This window comes from Theobroma cacao, chromosome 8 (assembly GCF_000208745.1).
Source record: "Theobroma cacao cultivar B97-61/B2 chromosome 8, Criollo_cocoa_genome_V2, whole genome shotgun sequence".
Taxonomy (NCBI): Eukaryota; Viridiplantae; Streptophyta; class Magnoliopsida; order Malvales; family Malvaceae; genus Theobroma; species Theobroma cacao.
Window position 1 is genome coordinate 8,827,497 of NC_030857.1, and position 23,766 is coordinate 8,851,262.

The 23,766-nt window shown below is 37.2% G+C and overlaps 6 protein-coding genes across 6 annotated transcripts; 1 reads left to right on the forward strand and 5 right to left on the reverse strand.

Moving 5' to 3' along the window:
- LOC18592790 (probable carboxylesterase 18) lies at positions 1,762-3,036 on the reverse strand. The gene has a single exon (XM_007019683.2). The coding sequence runs from the start codon at positions 2,919-2,921 to the stop codon at positions 1,908-1,910; it is 1,014 nt and encodes a 337-aa protein (XP_007019745.2). The 5' UTR covers positions 2,922-3,036; the 3' UTR covers positions 1,762-1,907.
- Positions 3,686-6,452, forward strand: LOC18592789 (pentatricopeptide repeat-containing protein At5g16860). Its single transcript, XM_018126258.1, has one exon. It carries the CDS (start codon positions 3,709-3,711, stop codon positions 6,259-6,261), a length of 2,553 nt encoding a protein of 850 aa, XP_017981747.1. The 5' UTR covers positions 3,686-3,708; the 3' UTR covers positions 6,262-6,452.
- On the reverse strand, positions 7,951-9,357 carry LOC18592788 (probable carboxylesterase 18). The gene has a single exon (XM_007019680.2). The coding sequence runs from the start codon at positions 9,083-9,085 to the stop codon at positions 8,075-8,077; it is 1,011 nt and encodes a 336-aa protein (XP_007019742.2). The 5' UTR covers positions 9,086-9,357; the 3' UTR covers positions 7,951-8,074.
- On the reverse strand, positions 9,972-11,652 carry LOC18592787 (chlorophyll a-b binding protein CP26, chloroplastic). The gene is made up of 6 exons (XM_007019678.2): positions 11,316-11,652; positions 11,131-11,215; positions 10,954-11,004; positions 10,710-10,830; positions 10,471-10,605; positions 9,972-10,381 (listed from the first exon to the last, which is right to left on the reverse strand). The coding sequence occupies exons 1-6, from the start codon at positions 11,536-11,538 to the stop codon at positions 10,121-10,123; spliced, it is 876 nt and encodes a 291-aa protein (XP_007019740.2). The 5' UTR covers positions 11,539-11,652; the 3' UTR covers positions 9,972-10,120.
- On the reverse strand, positions 12,363-14,571 carry LOC18592786. Its single transcript, XM_007019677.2, has 3 exons — positions 14,296-14,571; positions 13,328-13,499; positions 12,363-12,730 (listed from the first exon to the last, which is right to left on the reverse strand). Exons 1-3 carry the CDS (start codon positions 14,471-14,473, stop codon positions 12,637-12,639), a joined length of 444 nt encoding a protein of 147 aa, XP_007019739.1. The 5' UTR covers positions 14,474-14,571; the 3' UTR covers positions 12,363-12,636.
- Positions 14,974-19,704, reverse strand: LOC18592785 (DEAD-box ATP-dependent RNA helicase 50). The gene is made up of 8 exons (XM_007019676.2): positions 19,401-19,704; positions 17,982-18,538; positions 17,608-17,802; positions 16,604-16,791; positions 16,229-16,442; positions 15,952-16,080; positions 15,667-15,842; positions 14,974-15,511 (listed from the first exon to the last, which is right to left on the reverse strand). The coding sequence occupies exons 1-8, from the start codon at positions 19,621-19,623 to the stop codon at positions 15,274-15,276; spliced, it is 1,920 nt and encodes a 639-aa protein (XP_007019738.1). The 5' UTR covers positions 19,624-19,704; the 3' UTR covers positions 14,974-15,273.

Genomic DNA, 23,766 nt, shown 5'->3' on the forward strand with positions numbered 1-23,766 from the left:
GTTATGACAAATTTCCACTAGACAAAAGCAACTCAAAGTGTGCCAAAAGTCTAGAAGCAAACCATCATCCAGTGGAACACCTTAAGAGAAATAGATCCATGGTGTTAAAAAAATCCCAAGGAAACTGTATTTTCATCCTAACCAAACCATCTTCAATGTAGATAGTTATCAAGACAAAAACTTCATCTTCTTTGCATACATGTATGCTACCCACATCCTCCATAATAGAGTAAAAAAAAAATCAGAAAACCATGTCTACTTGTTCATCAAATAAGGTTGTCAACAATCACAAATTCATCCCATCACAACCAAATGCCTATATCCGCTTCAACTTTCCTTCGAGTGCTTATCAACCTCGTTTCAAAGTCATTTCCCCTACCACTACATCAAGCTTGCAAACTTCTCCATACCAATCTTGTCGCCATGCCAAATTTCCAAATTGACACCATAGTCAAACCAAAACAATCCCAGTTTATTGCTTCTAAGTTGTTTAAGACTATTTAAATAACTTCTTATTTTTTTATTACTGTATACTTTTGTTTTAAACTAACTAAGTTATTATATTTTTATTTTGAAAGAAATAAGTTTTTATCATTAATAGTTTACTTAATGCGTGTTTGACCTAACTTTTTTTTAACTTATTTACATCTTAAAAGAAAAAACTAGACCAAACACGATTTTTGAAAAGCTCTTAAAAACAATAGCATTTTTTTAAAGAACAAATTTTTAAAAAAAAATCTTAAAGAAAAACTCCAAAGATGAGCTTTCTCTTCTTGTCTTTTAAAAACACTTCATCTTTTCAAAACATACATTTTTCCCCATCGATCTCCTTCTCCTTTCCCTCCCTTTACAAATCACCTTTTTCTATTGCAAAATTACGATCTCCCTCTCCTCTGTCTCTCTCTACAAACACTACTAGAAAAAAAATAAAAAATTAGCAAAATCTAAGATTTTTTTATTCTTACAAAGATTAAAAGAAAAGGAAACCCAAAATTTAAAGCTGCATTAAAGTACTATTTAAATATTTCCTCTTTTCTTCACCAAAAAATCTAGTACTGTTACTACTATTGAGAGTTGTTTCGTATCTTTATGGATTTCTTTGATTTTTTAACATCTGAAATCGTTTATAAACTAAAAACAGACTTGTTCTTCTTTGATTTATTAAGTGATTGGGGATGATATGAATACCCGTTATGGTAATTTTAACCAAAATTAAAGCTTATATAATTTATTTTGCCAAACAACTTACTAAACAATTTTAGCTTAATTTTAAAATAATAACTTTTAAGCTAAAAAAAAAAGTTAAGCCAAACAAAGTCTTAGTCAAAATGTCACTTATCATTTTATGTCATGTGCAATTGACATGACATGTTGATACGTCATAATAGATGTTGGAGAGGCATGTTGACATGACATGACAATGTGCATTAATTTTTTAACCTCCACACCATCATTACATCAGTATCATGTGATATAAAATAACAAGTGATATTTTAAAATAAAAATATATAAACTTAATAGAAGAATAATAATTTATTGTATTTAAACTTTTTTAAGTAAACAATAAATAACAAAATGTCAACTAAAAAAATTCTAAACATATCATATGTTTAAAAAAGAAAACAAATAGCAAAGGAAAGTTTGTCAAGTCTATGAAAGCTTTTTTTCTTTTTTTATAATTTAGGGAAAGGGGATTAGATTTAAGCTAGGAAATCATGTAACCAATTAATGAGCTAAATGCTAAGGTGCAACTAATCTATGAAAGCTTGAAAACTGAAATCATTTCATTTTTATTTTCCTTATATTACAAGTATGACGAATTATATGAAGCAGGACACGTCCAGCAATATGAGAAGTTCTCGTCTGGAAGAAATGAAAGCAGAACAAAACAACGAAGAAGAGCTATATCACGTAGCCAACTGGTTTTGAACGAAGGACTTAACCTCCGCAATTAGCAACCAAGATTCAGGCAACTCTGCAAACCCATAAAACCCATGAAAGGCATTCGGATACTCAATCTTGTACACTTTTTTTCCACTTTTCCTTAATCCTTCCACATATTTTCTCTGCCAATCTTGTAAAGGATCAAACCCACCGATGAAAACAAGGGTAGGTGGAAACGGTAAATGTGAAATATCAACACAATTTGGCCCAAATACATTCACCGCTTGATGATCCCGGTTGCAGCCTTGTGGCAAGAAAGCCTTCCACATCCAATCTGTGCGCTTCACTGATATTAATGGAGCCCCAACAAGCTTCATCTCCGATTCTGTCCTTTCCTCCCCTCCAAAAAAGGGCTGCAATTCTATAACTCCGACAAGGTTCAGTCGGGAAAATTCATGCTCGCAAGCCTTGAGGGCCACATGATGCGCCAGGTTGCCACCCGCACTGTCTCCAGCAATAAAGAACTGCATCTTGGTATTGGCAGAAGAAGCTGGAAACCCTTCGAACTTCGGGTTATCAATGAACTTCAAAACGTCAAAACCATCTTCATATTGCGACGGGTATCGATGTTCAGGCGAGAGCCGGTAGTTCACGGAGACAACAATAGCAGGAACTTCACGCGCAAGTCGCTTGCATAAGTCATCGTAGATCATTGAATTGGCCGCCATAAACGCAAAACCTCCGCCATGGAAGTAGACTATGATGGGAGTGGTGGCACCAGCAGCAGCGGCGGTGTTGGTGTATAGGCGGAACCAAAGTTTGCGGGTGGCGTCAAGCATGATGTCAGAAGACACGATGCCACGATCAGGTTTTGTTGAAGTTGAAGGAGAGGCTTTGGGGTCGAAAAGGTTCATAAGAGGTCGGTTGACGGCCGTGCTGTCAGAGCGGCAGAATGCATTTACAGAGAAAGAGTGAGCAGCAAGCAGAAGTCTGACTTTGAATGGAAGTTTGAGCGATGTTTTGGTTGTGGTGGACATTTTGAGTTTGCTACAGATAAGATCGGTAGGAGGAATTTAAAGGAGCGAAGAACATGTAAAGGATAGTTAGTGTTTCATAGGCCTAGCCGGCAATTATGGTAAGATATTTGCTTTGTTAGTGACAGACAGACAAGCATGGCCAATATTAGTTTGTGCATTTAATTAAGACAAAGGCAAACAACTAACAAATTTGTTGCTGTTTGTCTCGATGAATACGTCAAACGTATAAAAAGAAATACCGTTGACCCACGTAGATTCCAAGGTCGACCTAATCAAATCCTTGCATATATAAACTCTACTTCAATATATATATATAAATGATTGGAATAAATAATTGGTACTAATCTATATATCTATATATAGATTAATTTTCATTTGTATACGGACTTTTTGGTATAAATAATTGGCCGGCATCTCTAGGAATCTCCAATTTCACAGCTCAAAAAATGAGAAAATACCTCTTTACTATTATTATCACTACTTTTATTGTAAATAAATATATACATTTGCATCTAAATTAATCTAATGTTAAAATTTTCTCACAATGAGCCATATAAAATTGTTTCAATTAATTTTTTTTCTCAATCAGAAGATTATTCATATTAATAAATTTAACCTACGTATTATATTTAAAATTATTTTTATAATTTTATTAAATAAAATTAATAGTCGTGAAAATAGTAATTATTCAAGGATACTAGTTCAAAAACATATCTAAAGAGTTTTAATTTTAAAAAAAAATTCGGTATTTATGAGTTTGATAATTCCCGCCGCCCACTTGAATAGGATGCTCCGCTCTTTTTTCCCTCTCAGCTCCAAATCCAGACCCAGCGGCAGCCTAACCATTTCCCTCTTCTCTACCACTACTTCAACAGCTGCTCTCCTCCAGAAATGCAAATCTCTTGTCCAAGCCAAGCTCATCCACCAACAACTCCTCATCCAAGGCCTCTCCCACCATTTCGCTACCCACCTCATTTCCGCTTACCTTACTCACCATGCCTCTTCCCATTCCATCTCCCTCCTCCAGCGCTTCACCCCATCTCCCTCTGCGGTCTTCTTCTGGAACTCTCTTATTCGGCGCTTCCTTCACCTCGGCTTTTCTCATGACGTTCTCACTCTCTTCCGCAGGATGCTAAGCCTCGGCTGTTCTCCTGACCACTACACCTTCCCTTTTGTCCTTAAGGCCTGCGGCCAGCTTCCCTCCTTCCGCCGTGGAGCAGCTGTTCATGCTGTTGTCTGTACTACTGGCTTTGAGTCCAATGTCTTTGTTTGTAACGCGCTGGTGGGTATGTACGCTCGGTGTGGTGGGTTGGACGACGCACGACAGGTTTTCGACGAAATGTGTGACCGAGGGATATGTGATGTTGTCTCCTGGAATTCCATTGTGGCCGCTTATATGCAAAGCAGGGATGCGAGGAATGCGGTAGAGTTGTTTCGCAGGATGACTTGTTATTGGGAAATCCACCCAGATGTCGTTAGCCTTGTCAACGTGCTTCCTGCTTGTGCATCTCTGGCCGCGTCTTTACATGGTAAGCAATTGCATGGTTTCGCTCTGAGGGTTGGTTTATTTGAGGACGTTTTTGTTGGTAATGCTTTGGTAGATATGTATGCTAAGTGTGGGATGATGGATGACGCAAATAAGGTTTTCGAGAGGATGAAGGTGAAGGACGTTGTTTCTTGGAATGCAATGGTTACTGGGTATTCTCAGATTGGTAGGTTTGAGGAGGCTCTGGGGTTATTTGAAAAGATGAGGGAGGAGAAAGTTGAGTTGGATGTTGTGACTTGGAGTGCTGTGATTGCGGGCTATGCTCAAAGGGATCGTGGTAATGAAGCATTGGATGTGTTCAGGCAAATGCAACTCTGTGGTTGCAAACCTAATGTTGTTACACTTGTGTCTCTTCTTTCTGCTTGTGCTTTGATTGAAGCATTGGTTCAGGGGAAGGAGACTCACTGTTACGCCATCAAATGTGTTTTGAACTATGATTGGAATGATCCAGGAGAAGATCTCATGGTGATTAATGGTCTAATTGACATGTATGCTAAGTGCAAAAGCACAAATGTGGCTCGTTCCATGTTTGACATAGTTGCACCAAGTAATAGGAATGTTGTGACTTGGACTGTCATGATTGGTGGATATGCACAGCATGGAGAAGCCAATGATGCATTGAAGCTTTTTTCTGAAATGTTCCAAGAAGATAAGTCTGCAAAGCCAAATACTTTTACTATATGTTGCGCCTTGATGGCTTGTGCTCATTTGGCTGCACTAAGGTTTGGTACGCAGGTTCATGCTTATATATTACGCAATCAGTATGAATCTGTGCTGTTGTTTATGGAAAATTGCCTTATAGATATGTATGTGAAATCTGGTGATATACATGCTGCTAGAGTTGTATTTGACAACATGCAGCAGAGAAATTCAGTTTCTTGGACATCCCTACTTACTGGTTATGGCATGCATGGCTATGGTAAAGAAGCTATCAAGGTTTTTGATGAGATGAGGGCAGAAGGACTTGTTCCTGATGGTATTACCTTTCTTGTTGTACTCTATGCTTGCAGCCATTCAGGAATGGTTGACCAGGGAATCAGATTCTTCAATAACATGCATAGTGAGTTTGGCGTCATTCCTGGGTTGGAACATTATGCTTGCATGGTTGATCTTTTAGGCCGTGCTGGTCGATTGGGTGAAGCTTTGAAACTTATTCAGAGCATGCCCATGGAGCCAACCACAATAATATGGGTGGCATTACTTAGTGGTTGTAGGATCCATGGAAATGTGGAACTTGGGGAATATGCTGCTAACCAGCTGCAGGAATTGGATTCAGTGAATGATGGGTCATATACACTGCTTTCAAACATATATGCCAATGCCAGGCGTTGGAGAGATGTGGCCAGGATCAGAACTTTGATGAAACATTCAGGGGTCAAAAAGAGACCAGGTTGGAGCTGGGTCCAAGGAAAGAAAGGTACTGCTACCTTCTATGTGGGTGACAGGTGTCATCCACAATTTGAACAAATATATGAACTTCTTGCTGACTTGATTCAACGCATTAAGGCAATTGGGTATGTTCCTGAGACGAACTTTGCACTTCATGATGTGGATGATGAAGAGAAAGGTGATCTTCTTTTTGAACATAGTGAGAAGTTAGCTCTAGCCTATGGCATTTTAACCTCATCTCCTGGGGTGCCTATTCGTATCACCAAGAACTTGCGCATCTGTGGTGATTGCCATAATGCCATTACTTACATATCCTTGATCATTGATCATGAAATCATAATAAGGGATTCAAGTCGCTTCCATCATTTCAAGAATGGATCTTGCTCTTGTGGAGGCTACTGGTGATACTGGATTATTGATGTCAAGGTGGGTTATTAATTTATGGTACTTGAAGAGGTCCTAGTATGATTACACAACCATGAAGGATAGTTATACTTTTGAGTCTGCTCTTTCTTATGGAGTACAAGGGTAGCTTGTTATGTTTTAGACTCAAACAACATGATATTAATGCAACTAAGAGATAGAATTCGTTCTCACATGGTTTTAATGAAGGAATACAGGAAAAAGCAATTTATATAGCAACACAAGCTTGACATAACTAAGAGGCAGAATTCATTCTCAAATGGGTTTAATGAAGAAATACAGGAAATTGCATTTTCTGATTCATTCTATAACAGAAAGAATAACTTAGTTGAGACATGGGATGCTATTAGGCACAATCATTTCAGTTTGTTTCGAAATCAGCAGCTACTTCTGCTTTGTGCTTCCATGCTTCATGTTTGAGGCTCGCTTAACAAGCCAAATTGATTCTTAGCAGAAGGTTCCTACATGTATCATTTTGAGGAAATAGAAGATGTTCAACATATAAGTTTCAGTTGAACTCAACAAAGGGTGAACTGCTATTTTGAAGATGTCTAACTAGTAAACCATGAAGATATGCAACAAAGGAGGTGGATTGGGTGTGGCAGGAGGAAAACCAAACTAATTCTCAGAGATTGGCTTTATTGTGTCAAATCAACCATTTTTGATTTGAGAATGCAAGGTCCTCAAAGACTTTGAGAATGCAATTTTAGGTGAGATGATTTGCAATCGGAGAAAACCTGCATAAATGTTCATGGTTGTTTCGAAATCAAGGTTATTGCAAGGAGTAGGGCTTAATTTTATGAAATTTTGTAAAGGCAAGTGAGTGGTCACCTCTAGACTGATTGCTAATTGATTGCTAATGTGCTTTAGCAAAATGTTCAAAGGTATCAATCTGAGATTTCAACCATAAGGTAAGTTCTTATCAAAAGAAGGATTATGCAACAAGTAAAATTCTTTTATTGTTGATGTAATTTCTAATGTTTAAACTTATTTCTTATCTTTTCTCATGGCTCTGCTTATAACTAATTTGTTTTGATAATTATTGTTTCTGGTATTTAATGATCCTCTTCATTAGAGAACTGCTTAGTCATCAACTTGCAGGGTGTTGTTGCACTATCTGGGCTAACCAGCATAAATCGTAACCAGTGGATGAGGCTGGGAGATCTGAGCCAGCTGTTAGAGTAACCTCCGTGTCGAAAAAGGAAAAAATCAAGGTACATGTACAAGTATTTTTGTTTTCCTTTCTTTGAGGGTTTCATATAAGAAAGTCTTGTGTGACTGTCTAACAAGGCTTCTTATACGAAAGCTGTATATTATCAGGTTAAACTCTTGGTATTACTAGTAATAAGAATTGGTCATCAAGGATAAAGCTCACAGAGTCATCTGTTTCAACTTGGCGGTGCACGGTTAGAGCCGAGGGCGCACATATATTATGTAATTTATTTTCTCTTATTTATACTGAACGGAAGCCACCGTCTATTAAAGATGATACCTTTTGATAAATATAACATTATATTTATAAATTAGAGAAAGCTCAATGGAGAAAGTTCTACATCTTATGATAAATATAACATTCACATCAATAATTTAATTTATTTTCTCAAATTTATTATAATGTATCTGTTTAGTTTTTTGACTTGCACATAAGATAAAAGAGCAAAGAACATGATACATTTTCGAATTTGGTTTCCCTTTATTGCTCATGATGATGTAGATGCATTGAAAAGAAATGAACCAAAAGTTAATTTTATGGAGGGTGAGAAGCCAAATTTGTCCTATTCCTTGTAATGGTACCTCACTTGTTTGCAGATTGCTTTTGTATGAAATCTTTCACATCCTCCATGAACAAACCAGTCTCTGGCAATCCTGGATCACCATAAAAAGAGTGGATAGCATTTGGATACTCAATCAAATATGCCTCTTTCTCACACTTCTTCAACCCCTCATAGTACCTAATTTGCCAGTCGTGTAATGGATCAAGCCCTCCAACAAACACAATTGTTGCTGGAAACTTCAACCGGGAAATATCAACTGATTTTGGCCCGAAGATATTTGAGGCTGGATGGTCTCGGTCTGACCCTTGAGGCAAAAATGCGTTCCACAACCAGTCTGTACCCTTCACTGAAAGGACAGGGCCATCAACGAGTCTGATTTCGGATTCTGTTCTTTCTTCTCCACCAAAGAAAGGCTGTATTGCTATTAGTCCTATGAACTTCATGTTTCTCAACTCATACTCACAGGCTTTGACAGTCACATGATGCGCCAGGTTGCCCCCGGCACTGTCTCCGGCGATGAAACACTGGTTTAAATTGGCATACAAGGGAAAACCTTCCAAGTTGGTGTTGTTAATGTCGATGAACTTTAAGACATCAAAGCCATCTTCATATTGACAGGGATATCTATGCTCTGGGGACAACCGGTAGTTGACAGATATAATCACTGCTCCAGTTTGCTTAGAAAGCCTTCGACAAAGGTTATCACAGCCTACTGAACCTGCAGACATGTATGCAAAGCCTCCACCATGAAAGTAAACAATAACTGGCACGTTGGTGGTAGAGGTGGAGGCGGAGGGGATGTAAAGGCGGAACCAGAGGTTGCGGGTGGGATCAACCATGGTATCAAAGCTTTTGACGCCATCAAGGGGTTGTTTGGAAGGAGGAGCTTTGAAGTCAAAGAAGTTCATGATGCAACGGTTGATGGTGCCATCAGAGCGGCGAGAGAATTTGACCCCAAAACCGATCATGGACCTGTAAAATCGCTCTTTCCAAGACACATCTGGCAATATTGAACTTGTATTCTTGGACATTTTTGTAGAGAAATTAATACAACAAAATTCTACCTTAAATACACTTTCTGTCTGTCTCTCTCGCTATATATATATATAGCTTTGAGCTTTGTATTTCTATGATGAGGTTCGGCTGAGGACAGAAACATATAAATGCAAAGAGCTTAGAGTGGAAGGTGGAGTGCTGGATCAAATTATATAATAAGCTCCCTTCAATTATGGACGTATTATTATCATTTCCACCCCATCTCCTCGAAGGCCATTTTCTGTCTTTTTCTATTTCCAGTCGAACTCGTGCATTGACAGAAGAATGCAAACAAAGGTTTTTGGTGAGTCGTCCCAATGTTCTTCTTTTGTTTTTCTCTACCTAACCAATAAACTAAACAAAGAGTGAAATTTTATATAATTTTTAAATGATCATTAGTTTAAAAGATTCAATCTTTCAATTGGTAAGCCGGTTAGATTTTAACATCATAACTCACTTTATAAAAGTGTTTGATCTTAAAAATTTTAAATCATGAATCACTCGTTGAGTTACAGAATTAATCTAAAAGTTTTCAAAAGATCTTGTTTAAAAATAAAATAAAATGTTATAATGTTATCCAATAATCAAATAATCAAACTACTTACAATTGGTGCAAAGATAATACATAATAAATGAATACACATTACTTTTTTTTATTAAAACTATATGGAAGGGCTGTGTTGGTGCAGCCAAGAGATTACTTTTTTTTTTCACTTTTTAACATTAATTTTATCATTATTTTTTAAATTTTAATGTAAATTACATTAAAATCAAAGGTTTTTTCTTTAAATTTGGTAAAAGCACATCAAGAGCAGTAGATGACATTGTGAACATTGAAGAGATAGAGTGCCAGTCATGCATATGGATAAAATGAAAACAGAGTTAAAAAGAGTGTAGTTGAAGCCTGGAATTAAACTGCTTGAAATTGTCTGGGTTTGATCGATGTACAATCAATGCAACGCAATGCATTACAGATTTTACCAGGAGAATTGAAGCAAACGATATGGAGAAAATTTTAATATATAATAAAATCACAGGGTGGGAGCCCTTTCAGCAGATCCTGCAATGACTGTGAGCAAGTTGTTGCCGAAAGGATCACTGAGATGTTTTGCAAGGTTCTCGACGGGACCTTCTCCGGTGACATAAGCTTGGAAGTAGAAACCCAGCATGGCGAACATTGCCAGTCTACCATTTTTAATCTCCTTCACCTTCAGCAGTGCAGCCTGGTCGGGATCCTTGGCAAGCCCAAGTGGGTCAAATGGACCACCAGGGTGAAGCTTGTCCTCCAAATCCTATATCATAATCAGAAGACGATCAGACTCAATTAAATTATGAAACCAATTTCCAACTTGGTGTTAATTAATCCCAAATGAGTATATACCAAGACATTAATGATTCTGTAATACTCAGCACCACCAACAAGAATGATCTCGGCAATGACAGCAACGACGAGATTGATAGGGATGTTCCTCCCGAAGTAGTTCAAGGTGTTACCGTCGAGGAGAAGAGCTCCAGTCTGCATGCAGCAGGCAGCAGGTCACCCAACAAATTACAGAACAATATTAATTATACTATATGATCAATTAACCAAACTGAAATATATGCAAATGAATTTGAAACCTTGAACCAAACGGCTTCAGGGCCGCAGTTGGCACCAAATTTGTTGAAGGCTTCAGGGATGATGAACCCAGCAGCACCAAGCATTGCCCATCTACCGTGTATCAACTCAAATGCTTGATATCTGCACTCAAATCCCCAGCTCAACTTAGCAACAGTTAAACTAATACTGCATTATGTTTGGTAGGAAAGAGAAAAACATACTATACAGTGCGCGAGTATGAGCTTAAAAGGAAGAAAAACTTACTTGGCAAAGTTTTCCGGCTTTCTGCTCAGACCAAAGGGATCGTATCCATAGCTACATGAACGCGTGCACATAAAAGCAGAGCAATCCATCATAACTTTAGTCATATATAAATCATACGCTACTAGTAGTAGTACTACTACTATACTACAACATTTTGCAGGAGGAGGTGGAACTCACTCTCCGGGAACTTCTCCGGTCAAGTACTCTGGGATCTCTGATCTGTCTAAGAGCCCTTCCGGCAAGAAGATCCTTCTGTCGGGACCTGATAATTAATATAAAAGTAAATGCTTGAATATTTATACATCATATACCGCAAATCAAAGCGGAGATATGAACAATTAATTTGCTTCCACTTCACTTACCGTACCACTTAGCGAGCTCTTCATCAGCTGGGGAGACAGAAGCAGTCTTTGCCTTGGGAGGTGCGGCCTTCTTCTTGGAGAAAAGCGCTACGGTCTTGAAGGATGCAGCGTTTGACGCTGTAGGAGCCGATGACCTAGCGGCAGCGGAGAAATTGAGAGGGGTTCCGAGCATTTCGGAGACGCCGAGGGAGGCAGCGGCGGTGGAAGCTGCCAATGAGGCCATCTTGGTGGTGAGTTTGGCTTACAAAGCTAGGAAGAAGTAGTGAAAGTGGTGGAGAACAATAGAGGGAGGGGAGAATGAAGATACTAGTTATAATGTAGAAGTGGTGGATGTGGACATGCCACTTAGGATTGAGGTTCACGTGTTGTGATTGGCTGGCTGTGGAACATGCGATATCTGAAGCTGGAATGTGATAGGGTGGCCTTTCTGACGTGGCAGATCATGATGCTGACGTGGAATGCTCCTGACCCCTTTGTAGATAGGCATGTATTGTGGTTCTGGATAACATTGTCCTATCACACTGATCCTCCTGTTTGTGTGGATGTGGTGAATGGCGAAAACCAACCATATTTTGCTATTATAATCAGACTGCTTCCCTCATAAATCGAAGTCTCACTCACTCTCAATTGTTATTTTTATTATTTATTAAAAACATGCTTCCGCAATGATTTATATATATATATATATATATTATTTTTTTTTTTGAAATAAAATTATGGTATACACTTATATCATTCTATCCTATATTACCTTTTTAAGACTCAAATAGAAGATTTCAAATAATTCTAAATTAATATATAACTTGCAATGAAAAGGGATGAGAGAGTGAAGTTTTGAGCATAATGAGGGAATACTTCACCAAGTAAAGAAATGGACAATGCATAACAATTTGAAGCCTGATTCGATCCACTTGACTTAAGGATATTCAAACCCACTTCACTAAACCAGTAGAATTAACACCTTCCATCATGCATTTACATAAAATTATTATCCTTGTTATTATTTTTTTTTATGTAACTCAAAAGACCCAATAGTCCTTTATGTACCCAAAATAAATATTAAATTGTTTAAAAATATGGTAAGTAAATACATAGTTTACTTATGCACCCAAAAACACATATTCAGAGAACATACACATATATAGATTGCTTATGTTCCCAAATACACATATATATATAGGGAACATTAAACCTTACATATACAAAAATGGTGTATAACTGTGCTAGCAGGTTAGAAGGTGAATTTCATCCATACACGCTTTTATGCAACCAAAATGAGTCCTTTTAATCACTGACATCATACATCAAAGACAACTTCAATTCATCTTCTCCACTTGTCCATTTCCCTTGAAGCTGCTACGGCTAGCTTCTTGGTATTGATCACAAGCTCATCAATAAGAGCACCAATTTCATCCCTGATGATAAGAGAGAAAGGAAAATTGATAATCATGAATTCCTAAAATTCTGATTTACAAAAACTTTTGGTTTGCAAATTAAGGAGTCCTCCAATTTTATGATTAGTATCAATGAAATAATATTTATATTTCATTTGAATTTAATGTTCTTTTACTTTTACCAAAGAGATTATTATGATTTTTTAAAAAAATTTATTTTGATTACATTCTGATACATGTTTCTTTTACGTCCACACCCTCCTCACAAAGATAAAATTCCCAACTTCATCCCCAGCTCCCAATTATATCCAAACCAAAGTGAAACCTCTAAACCTGTCTTCATAACCTTCAACTCCAAACTCTTAAAATATTCAAAAACCTGTTTCACTAACAGAGATAATAAGTTTATAAATCAACATCTTGCTCTGCTAGAAAGTAAAGTAACATAGTTATTTTCCATAATCAAAAGCATGCATTTCAATCCATCCAAAAGCTTACTAGTATTGCATTTATTGACATTTTGAGGAGACTAAGAGTTATTTGATAACATGGATCCTATAGAAATGAACAACTCAGAAAGATAATACAGAAACAAAAATAAAAGGAAAATCTACTCACTGCACAGGAAGATGCCGGTGGCCAAACAGCCTTCCAACGTTAGAATATGTATGATGCTCACCATAAGCGATGCCCCTCCCAACACCATAGCCAAATCCTAAACCAATCCCACATCCAGCACCAAAACCAAAACCAACTTGCAAGCCAGGAATTCCAGGACCAAAGCCCGCACCTAATAAGAAAAACCATTCAATGCTTTGCCAAGCAATTAAAATAATCATCATACGTGACATTGAAGCAAAATAATATCAGAATAAAAAAATAAATAAAACTGCAGCTTTTGGTCCATGCAATCTATGAATAGGAAGCATAAAAGACTCATTGGAACATAATGGTCTTGACAAAATAACAGGAGAGGGAGAAATCTAGCAGTAAACCTAGTCTTCCAACCTTCCAAAAGCACAAACGAAAACCAGCATCTATGTCTATGACAAAATAATTGTAAAATATCTAACCTTTTCAAACTAATACAACTACTAGATTAATCAATAGGGATGTTTACTTAGACTACATCTTAGAGGTCTCTCCAAGACAAACTAAAACACGACAATTAAGAATCAAAGAAAATTAACACCAATTGCTTGACCTTCAGCAACAGAAATTCTTAAACAAGGGCTCTGATCAATTAGTTACACATACTATCTCAATAGCAAATCAACAAAGCAATGATCACTGGATTTGTTCATCCATTTTTTTAGGGGTTTAAAGCATGCCACTTGGTGGTTGGTACTGATTTTAAACCCTGACCCCGGGCAGAAGGAGTTCATGCAGTTAAAAATTTCAGTTCAAAGTTTATTTGTGTCAAGCATCCGCTAACTGTCGCGAATTTCAAACAAATGATCTCTTTTTCTCAACAGGAAAGCAGGAAGGATTATTTAACACAACAAAAACAGCAACGAAAAACGAAATGAGGAGACAAATTTGTGGAAAGGGTTTTGGTGGGATTGAGTAAGGAAAGAGGGGAATACCTCCAATAAGGCCGAGGCCGAGGCCGAGACCACAGCCAGCGCCGAGTCCAAAAGCAGGGCCAACCTTGCCCACATCCTGGAGTTTAAGCCGCGGGAGTTTCCAAATCAAACCCCTTTCCCCATCCTGCACCGTCGCCGCTTCTCTCCTCCGCCTCCTGCCGTTGCCGTTGCTGTTCATTTCTATTCTTCACTACCTATGGTGTTGGGGAATAGGAATCTCTGCCAGCTCTGGCCCTTTTACATTGGATTTTGGCAATTGGGCGAGTCTTTTTTTCGGGTCCAGATTTATTGGATTTGGTCATTTGGGCCATATTTCGGTATTTTTTTTTATTTTTAAAAATTAAAATTAAATTGAATAAAATAAATTGCATCCTTAAGTGATATTCAAGTAATCTTTTATGTTATATTTTTTCTCCAAATTCTAATTTAATTGCTTGTAAATAATGTAATATCTTTTCTTTAAAAGTTTTAATTGTTTCATTTTCACATCAATTTGTTTGTCCAAGACATCTTATTACTTTTCACATTATTTGTAATTTTTTTAATATAATATTAAAAGTAATGTTATAGACCCGGGACTCGTAACTCGGGACTGAGATTGAACGGGTCATCGTTCGACCCGGTTCTGATAACTATTCTTTATCAGCCAGAGAAATACAAATGTAAAAGGAAAATATATAATGGAAGGGAGGGTGCTACTGCTTTTTTTCCATTGGTGTGAACAATGCTTTACAAGCTATGTATATATCCCAACATCAAACATTCATTACACATTACAGGCCTCTTCACCTTGGATATAGAGGAGGAGAGCAAAAGGAAGAAGCAGGGGAGCCTCCTAAGTCTTTTTATAATTGCAGAAAGAGAGGCTTCACAACTTACATATACATTAACTCCCTAAGTTTACGTATATTTCATATGCCACCACTGACCTAATATCCCTAACTTTCTTTCATGCAAAATATTTCTCCCTCGGCTTTTTTACCTCATCAATTCGAAAGCAGATGGCACGTCATGCAACGGGTGACCCTTCTGGTTTCTTTCGATGATCCTCCGTGCAAGGGGAACCTGCTTCCCAACTACAAAGATGAATGCCTTACCTTTTCCTCCTGCTCCTCTGGCAGTTCGTCCAACACGGCGCACATATTCACTTGGATCACGAGGGAAGTCAAAGAGTACAACATGATCCACACCAGCAAAGTCTATTCCACGTGATGCTCTGCCATTAATTTTAGAAACATATTTTCATGAAATGGGAAGGAGAGAGATAGGCTTTCCCTTCATAAACAAGCACAGCTAATGAAGTAGGAAAAAAAAAAAAAAACAACAGAAACACTTGATCTTTTATTTTATTTGGACAGTGGGAAACACTACCTATCAGTGCAAACCAAAATCAAAGATTCTCCTCCAGGATGAGATTGGGTGAATTCCTTCATGTTTACAATCCGTGTTTCTTGTGCTAGAGCAGCATGAAATGGTAGGACTCGCACATGAGTTCCTCTCCTATCAAAACGTTTTAATACATTCTCAACTTTTCTGCATGTGTCTATCTGTTAATGGAGAAGGAAAATGTCATAATAGGATGGCGTCTAAAATTAGCTAATCAAGAAGATGAAAGAGAGGTTTTCCTTCCATGCAAAATGATCATATCATACATACCTTGTTACAGAAAACAATGGTTTTGCAAACTGGACTTTCTTCCACAAGCTTCAGAAGGGCATTCTTCTTGTTCAAGAACGCTGTATCTGGAGTTTTTAAAGTCCCTTCTCCACTGCAATCTACAAGAACCTGGACATGCAACTTTGATTTTAATATTCATTACAGAGTACCAAACATTTATTTAGTAGTTTAGCCTAATAATAAATAAAATGATAATGATAATAAAATAAAGAAACAAACTGGGTAAAAACAAACAAGCACAGAAATGAGAACCCACCTCCTCAAGACCGGAGCTTATATGGTGCATGCCAGGTCCCATGATCATTTTAGTATCAGGAAAAACTTCAATCAGCTTGTTGTATATGTCTACAGGCAAAGTTGCAGTCACAAATAGATATTGTGTTATGATAGGTGAGGAGTCTATTAAACTTTGCAATGCAACCTTGAAATCCTCGTCATTAAAAAGTATATCCACCTCATCAAACACAGCACTGCAATACAAGCAATTAATTACAGCTTATTTTTGGCACAACTATGTGTTAAAATTAAGTTATGCTAGGTCTTTCGATAATAATAATAATAATAAAACAACTGCTTTCCCTTCGCATTATCATGGTATAGATGACGCAATTTTTAAGGAAATTCAACTTACGTTCTAAGATTTGCTAATTGCAGGAAGCCTTCTTTAATTAGGAACATGAAACGACCTGGTGTTGCTATTAAAACATCTACACCTTGCTCTAGATTTTCCAGTTGCGTTTTTTGTCGAAAACCACCTGTCACAACCATAGATCGGAATGGGACTCCAAATTTTGACATTGATCGACAACTACTCAAGACCTGCAAAAGTCAAACTTGCATTAAGCAACTGCTATATTGCCATGGAGAGGGTTCTGACAATATTGCATATACAACTTTGCATAGCTGCAAACATATTCAATTTTCAATTAAGCAAGGTGCGCTGAGCTTTCTACATGATGAATTTCTCTTAAGTCTCAAATAAGCAATTTCACTCCTTAGGTTTAACAACTTGATATCACTCCACAAGTGGAGTAACTACAGTGAAAACTAATTCAATGGTTTTGTGTAATTGCACTGATTTCCATATATGTTGAAACAGTAGAGAAGAATTATGCCATGAACAAACTAAATCCAACAAAAATTGTCGTTGGAGAAAAGCAAACCTGTCCCAACAAGTAATTTTCAATGACCACATTTACCGAAGTCATACCCAGAGCCAATAGATACATTCAAGGACATAAAGGAAACTCATCAATCATCATCACAAATCAAATATGCTTCATGTATAAAAGAAAGCATTAATCATAAACCCAGTGGGCCCGTCGTCCAAAACTCTTAAGGATCCGATGATCTAATCAACCAATTGGCAAGCATATCCGATATGTATAATGCCATTATTCAATCTTGACTTTCTGATAGCATAATAAAAGTTTCATATCCAGAAAGTACTCAACCTATATCCAGAACACATTGAGAATGTAAATACCAGACTGATAAGTGACAACATAATGCTTGGCTAATGTCATATTGTTTGAAGCAACAAAGAGAAGATGACATCAAAATGAAAATAAGAAAAAATACCATGAGACAACAATATTGAGTGGATGCAATTGAGTGGGCACAACAGAAACTGACCTGAGAAGCCAACTCAGCAGTTGGTACAATTATAACTGCTCGAGGGCTACCTGAGGAGGACTTGCTAAATCCTTGAAGTTCTTCTTCCCTAAGACGCTGAATCACAGGTATAAGGTATGCCAATGTCTTCCCTGAGCCACTTTGATCCGCTATAATGCAGCTCTGTCCCTCAAGAACAGGTCTAAAAGCCATAGCCTGCAGTGATTCAAGATTTTTATTTCCTATGCTAAATGGTTTTTGACAAAACAAAGCAATAATTTCAATAATTAATGTTGATGTGACACATCCAAAAGTAAATTAAATCTTCAGACATGAGAAAACAAACTCTCTACACTGTTTATTGGATCAGTTGTCATGAAAAATTATAAATATACCTGAATATGTGAAGGGCGCACAAAAAGCTGTTCCTTTAAAGATTTAATCATGTATTCACTGCAACCCAAATCTATAAAGGTTTTTCGACTAAAAAAGTCACCCCCAACAGACAGCTTATGATGTTTCTTTAGGAGCTCAGGTGATTTCATCTTGGGCTTATGAATGGAGCCCCCATCACCCCATCCAAGTAAGTGAGCAGCAGAACCTCCACGAAATGAACCCTCTGGTTCAGCATTTGTGGGGTAAGACTCATGAGATTTATCAAGCCCTTGAATAGAATCAGCTGATAAATCAGAGTTCTCAATGTGTTTTTCTGTATCAGTACTTTGGCAAGTCTCTCTGAGTTCTTTAGATAAGAAAACCCTTGAAACACCCCTTTGACGGCTCTGTGCAACCAATTCATCATCATTGGTGCTTATTTCTTGCTTCATCCGAAAAGTCCTCTCGACAAGGGCTTTTACTCTTTTTGCTTTAAGTTTTCCAAACCCAACAGTCAATCTCTTTGTACCTGGCTCTGCAGAACACTTGCCAGTGACTGTCGTCACAGGTTCAACATCTGTGAAATTATAAAAGTAAAATCTTAAGGTTGAGAATCAGAGAACACAGCAGTGCATGCCAAGAGCAACATTCAGCAATGAACAGTGTGGAAAGATAACATTTTAAAGTGATGGAGGCTGGTGTATATCTAGTGGGAATAAACAGGGTACCTTACCCTGCATGTTAGAGGTGAAAAAATGAGAATAATCCAATATCACTAAAAGGGAAATGCTAGATACACCTTATGAAGTTACAGTTTAATCTAAAGCAATTTCATTCTCATTGTCCACTATCAGGTCTTCGATATTCTCTGAAACAGAGATTAATTTAATCCATATTCCAAAAATAGGTCAATGAATCATCTTCAAATGGATTACTTGTCTATGGGTTGAAACATGTACTCCAAATTAGCAACTATACCTCAGTGAATGATGTATAAACTGAATAAGGCTGTAACAAGTTAGGTTCAAAAGGATGGTCAGCATCACTAGGGTATCTTGAATATATGGATTCACGGCAAATCCATTTCTATCTATGTGAGCAAGTCCTTTCTTTCTAATTTTTACATATGCTTTTTGCTAACATAAGCTAGAATGCTATAAGACAATATTCGAAATGCTCCATTTCAATTTTGCATTAGAAAAGTTTCTAGTCAAATGTGATTGAACCGTTTGCTCAATCATAAAGAATTTGGAAAAGGCACGAGGAATAATGTGATTAAAGTTTAATGTTGCAGCATGTTTTAAGGAAAACAAGGAAAAGAGATAGCTAATTAATAACAATAGCGCACACCAAGTTGAAGGATAGATGAAGAGAGAGTGAGGGTGAGTAGGGCCTAGAATCAAAGACCAAAGATAGAACATTAGAAGCGGGAAAGGAACCTGGTGGATTTGGCGGGAGGCTCCAATCAGAATGAGAAGAGAGTAGGTGGTTGGGGTCAGTTCCGCCGCAAACAATGAACTGTTTGGGGTAAGCACCCGATGTTTCAATGGAGGTGCTTGTAAACCCACGTCTAACTTGCACCAAATTATGCATAGGAGGGCGCCATTTCCATCCTGATGGAGTTCCTACTGGGAACGGGATTGGGTGACCATTCGCCAACATTTCCCTCCAAATATCACACCGCTTCGCTCCTTCAGAGGATAACGGACGGAAAAGATGCTTCAATCGCTGCTAAATGTTGGGGGAATCACATCAACAACTAATCAATCCCCTCTGGCCCGGCCTACCTCGACCTGGGTTTGGGCTTCAGGCTTGTAGTCGCGACATGCGGTCCAATCTGAAAATATGCTCTTCGAATTTGGACTTTTGTTATTTTAAAAAATTTATAACATTTATACTAGGATTTTTTAGTTTAGTTTTTATTTTCTTAAAAATACGGTTTGTGATATATAGAAATAGTTTTTCAATATGTTGGAAGAGTTCCTTTAATAAAATAATTATTTACTAGTTACTAACCGGCGCTTCGTTACGATATTTTTTGTTTGACGTATAATTTTAAAATTATTTTAAATAATTTAATAATTTAATAATATATTTCATCTATGAATTGAGTAATAAAATAATTGTTAACAACAATACATAGATAAATATTGTTAGTGATATTAACAATATTTTATGAGAAAAAACAGTAACTATGAATAATATCGGAACATTTTACTATTATTCACAGGTTTTTAATAGTAGTTTAAGTGAATTGCTCGAAATAGAAAAATAGTTAAAGTGAAGAAACCAAGTTATGTAAGAATATGAAGGTAACATGTTATGTAAGACTTTATTGCGAACTTCTTTCACTGCATATCATCCTCCCAATTAATATCTTATGCATGTACAAAGATAGTTCTTCACAAAATGTACAAAAAGTGATTTTATGTTTAGTAATGAACAGCTAACACTATGTTGTCCAAAAAACAGGACAAAGTTCAATTTGTACAAGCCATTTCAAAGTATGCAACATCAATTTTTTGGACAACATTGCATAAGTAGGATGGCAATTATTAAACAACAAAAAGTGATCTCACAATAGTGATTTAAGATCTTTGACAACATTTGTCTCCTCCAAATCTAGCAATGGAACAATATTAAATAATTGTCATAAGAGTATGCAAAAAAATGATTCTATAATTCAGTGAGAAGATTGGAAAAATGGGGTAATTGCTACAAAAAGAAGATTTAACTTTCTAAGTACTTTCCAAATGCCTCTTCACTTCGGCAGTGGGAAGGGAGCAAACTAAATTGTAAATTGTGGTTAACTCTAAAAAAACACAATGATAGAAAAACAACTCAGATTCTAGTCCCATGTTAAAAACTATAAATGCCCAATTCTAGTTAACTATTATTTTTAATGTACTGTTTATAGGAAAATTACATCAGCGATGTTCCAAGCATAGAAGAGCCTAAGGGTATTCCCACCTAGGGTGTTCCAAGCATGGAAGTGCCCACGGGTATTCAAAGCTCAAAGCGCTTACGGTGTTCTAAGGTCAAAAACGCGCAGGGGTGTTCCAAACGTGGAAGCGCCCAGGGGCATTCCAAGCATAGAAGCGCCTAGGGGCGTTCCAAGTATAGAAGTACCCAAGGACGTTCCAAGAGCATAAGTGCCTAGGGGCATTTCAAGCGTGGAAGCGCTCAGGGGCGTTCCAAGTGCAAAAGCACCTAAGGGTGTTCCAAGCGTAAAAGCGCCCAAAGAGCGTTACAAGCACAAAAACACCCAGGACCAAGCATGGAACAACCATTTGTATGGGGAAGTAAAAGTAAGTCAAAACAAGTGGCAAGGTTCATGAGTTACCTTCACATTTGGGATGTTCTAGAGAGTTTGGCTTGATGGCTCATATACAAAAATAGTTAAGAGGACTTCCTCTTAACCTTTTCTTGAAGTACATGTGTTTTACCCCTTCTTCTTTCCTTACTCCTTAAAAATACACGTGACGCACCATCAAATGCCACTACTCCATTTACCAAAAACTTACACCCACTACCCAACTACATGATCATTCTTTTAATATCTTGTAAACCGTTCTTTAATTGTTCTTCAATAACAATCACGTTCTCCCATGATTAAACGTGTTCTTCTAACAACTCTTAAGAAAGTGTTCTTGTTCAGTATAAATGTGAAAGCCTTGAAGGTTGGAAGAAGACAGAAGGAGAGATTATTTGACACCTAACAAAGATTACTCTAAAAGCTCTTTCTCTCTCTCTAGATTCCTCCAGGCATTTTTTCTCTTCAACCTTTCCCAATCGTTGTTATCTGTCGCCATTTCCACCTTTTCTTATCCCTCACCACCTGCCACCAAAACACTTACGCTTCAAGGACTGCTCCAATCTTCCTCTCTGCTACCTCTAGCTCATCTCGATTCACTCATTGCAACACGTCCTTTCTCCCTAACCAAAAGCACCCTCTACATTTTGGAGACTCCATTGGGGAAGAGTGATTTCAGTAAGTGAATACTAGCTAGAAATTTTTATCTGAAGATATAAAAAGTCCTCCCAACAATCAAGAATTTACAATTCCCACCTATGTCCAGGAGCTCATGAAAATGCTCCAATTACCTAGTATTTCTTTTACTTTTAATGCATTATTGGTCACAGCTTTATCGCTTTCATTTTGATTGTTGTGTGATATGTTAAAGTAATTCATTTTCAGTCGTAAGCTTTATCACTCTTATTTTGGTTGTAATATGCTTGTTTCACTTGGTCAAAAGTGTTATGCTCGAATCTTTCATCGTATAATTCATATTTTAGCCATCAGCTTTAACGCTCGTAATCTAGCTGTCATAATATTGCGCTATTAGCCACAAGTTTAATCGCTCACTTCTTGGCCATAGTTTGCTATTCACATATTGGCCACAAGCTTTATCGCTCACTTCTTGGCCATGGTTTGCTATTCACAAAAAGGCCGTAACATGAAACGCTCACATAATATGTCATTCTTCTTCCTATTAGGTTGAGGATTATTCTCCTTAATATAAAGTTGAGAATCCTTTTTGGCTGCAAACAACAATACTTGTGAAACACTCATATGATTGCAAAAAATGTAATACGGAACCAAGTAGCTCAATAAAACCATGAAGAAAACAAAATAAATGTTCACTTTGGAAGAATAAGTTTATAATATCAGAAAAAGGGGAACAAGGAAAAGCTAGTTAAGTATGAAATTCAGAGGGTAGGAGGATTTATCAATCTCAAAACTGGAGAGGCTATCTAATCTTTTTTGCAACTCCATCTTCCTTGCGTCAAGCTTTTTTATCTCAGCCTCTATGTTAGGCTTGTCAACCTTTGTCATAATGTATTCTTTGGCCTTAGCCATACAAGCGTCAAGGCATTTAATGTGATAACGAGAGAGGAGAACTGTCACGACCCAAATTTCGGGCTATGACCGACGCAAGGGCCCAACAGACATAGTCCATTAAGCCCAAGTAAGCCTATTAATCTAACATGTTCATTATTCCATCATATACTGCTAAGTCATATTTCATAACTTAGAATCAAAATAATGTTAAACATTGCCACCTCATACTGGCATACTGAACAAGTGTATATACATTATCTACAATATGTATCTTAATAATTTACATTAGGTTTGTCTATACATAATAAAAGAATACTCGACTTCCAGCGGAGGGACTCAGACGAATGTACAGCTACTGAATGTCGAGACACCTACCAATAGATGGATATAAGTCTAGAAGGACACCTCGTCCTAGTTACCGGCTGCCTCGTGATCTGAAAACATGAAGTTGAAAACGGTGAGTATAAACCTAGTGAATGAACAAGGAATGGAACAAGCAACAATTAGGGAGAATTTAAAATCATGATGCACTTGTTTCAAAACAATGCAATTTAGTTCCATTCATATTAAAAACCCTTCATCAAGCCCTTAAATGATTAATCATTTGAAAATCATGAACCCATACTGTCACGACCCGGAACTTCCCTCGAGCCATGACAACCATCGCGATGTCTCGAATGATACTCATTACCCGGAATACCAATCGGAACCCCGCAAGGCTTACATATAAGTTTTAAACAATTTTCAATCGTTTTCAGCTCAAGTAAATCAAAAGACAAAAATATAGCATTTTTATATAAAACAATATTTATAGAAACACGTGTAAGTAATCTTTTGTAACTTAGAAGTAAAATAAATTCATACATACAATAATTTACAAAGTTATAATGTACAATAATAATTACAATGACAAGTGGCCCATAAATACACCAAGTGTTGGTGATAGTAACCTACTGTCTGTG

What these genes read in the sequence shown, in the direction of transcription:
- LOC18592788 (XM_007019680.2), bottom strand. Translation starts at nt 9,085, where the DNA reads ATGTCCAAGAATACAAGTTCAATATTGCCAGATGTGTCTTGGAAAGAG.
- LOC18592787 (XM_007019678.2), bottom strand. Translation starts at nt 11,538, where the DNA reads ATGGCCTCATTGGCAGCTTCCACCGCCGCTGCCTCCCTCGGCGTCTCC. An exon ending in AGAGCTCGCTAAGTGGTACG is followed by an intron (nt 11,216 to 11,315) that starts GTAAGTGAAGTG and finishes ATTAATTATCAG; the next exon opens with GTCCCGACAGAAGGATCTTC. An exon ending in CTGAAGCCGTTTGGTTCAAG is followed by an intron (nt 10,606 to 10,709) that starts GTTTCAAATTCA and finishes TGCTGCATGCAG; the next exon opens with ACTGGAGCTCTTCTCCTCGA.
- LOC18592789 (XM_018126258.1), top strand. Translation starts at nt 3,709, where the DNA reads ATGCTCCGCTCTTTTTTCCCTCTCAGCTCCAAATCCAGACCCAGCGGC.
- LOC18592786 (XM_007019677.2), bottom strand. Translation starts at nt 14,473, where the DNA reads ATGAACAGCAACGGCAACGGCAGGAGGCGGAGGAGAGAAGCGGCGACG. An exon ending in CGGCCTCGGCCTTATTGGAG is followed by an intron (nt 13,500 to 14,295) that starts GTATTCCCCTCT and finishes TTTTCTTATTAG; the next exon opens with GTGCGGGCTTTGGTCCTGGA. An exon ending in CACCGGCATCTTCCTGTGCA is followed by an intron (nt 12,731 to 13,327) that starts GTGAGTAGATTT and finishes TCTTATCATCAG; the next exon opens with GGATGAAATTGGTGCTCTTA.
- LOC18592785 (XM_007019676.2), bottom strand. Translation starts at nt 19,623, where the DNA reads ATGTTGGCGAATGGTCACCCAATCCCGTTCCCAGTAGGAACTCCATCA. An exon ending in CTGCTGAGTTGGCTTCTCAG is followed by an intron (nt 16,792 to 17,607) that starts GTCAGTTTCTGT and finishes TGACTTTTGCAG; the next exon opens with GTCTTGAGTAGTTGTCGATC. An exon ending in CAATTAGCAAATCTTAGAAC is followed by an intron (nt 16,443 to 16,603) that starts GTAAGTTGAATT and finishes CTTGTATTGCAG; the next exon opens with TGCTGTGTTTGATGAGGTGG.
- LOC18592790 (XM_007019683.2), bottom strand. Translation starts at nt 2,921, where the DNA reads ATGTCCACCACAACCAAAACATCGCTCAAACTTCCATTCAAAGTCAGA.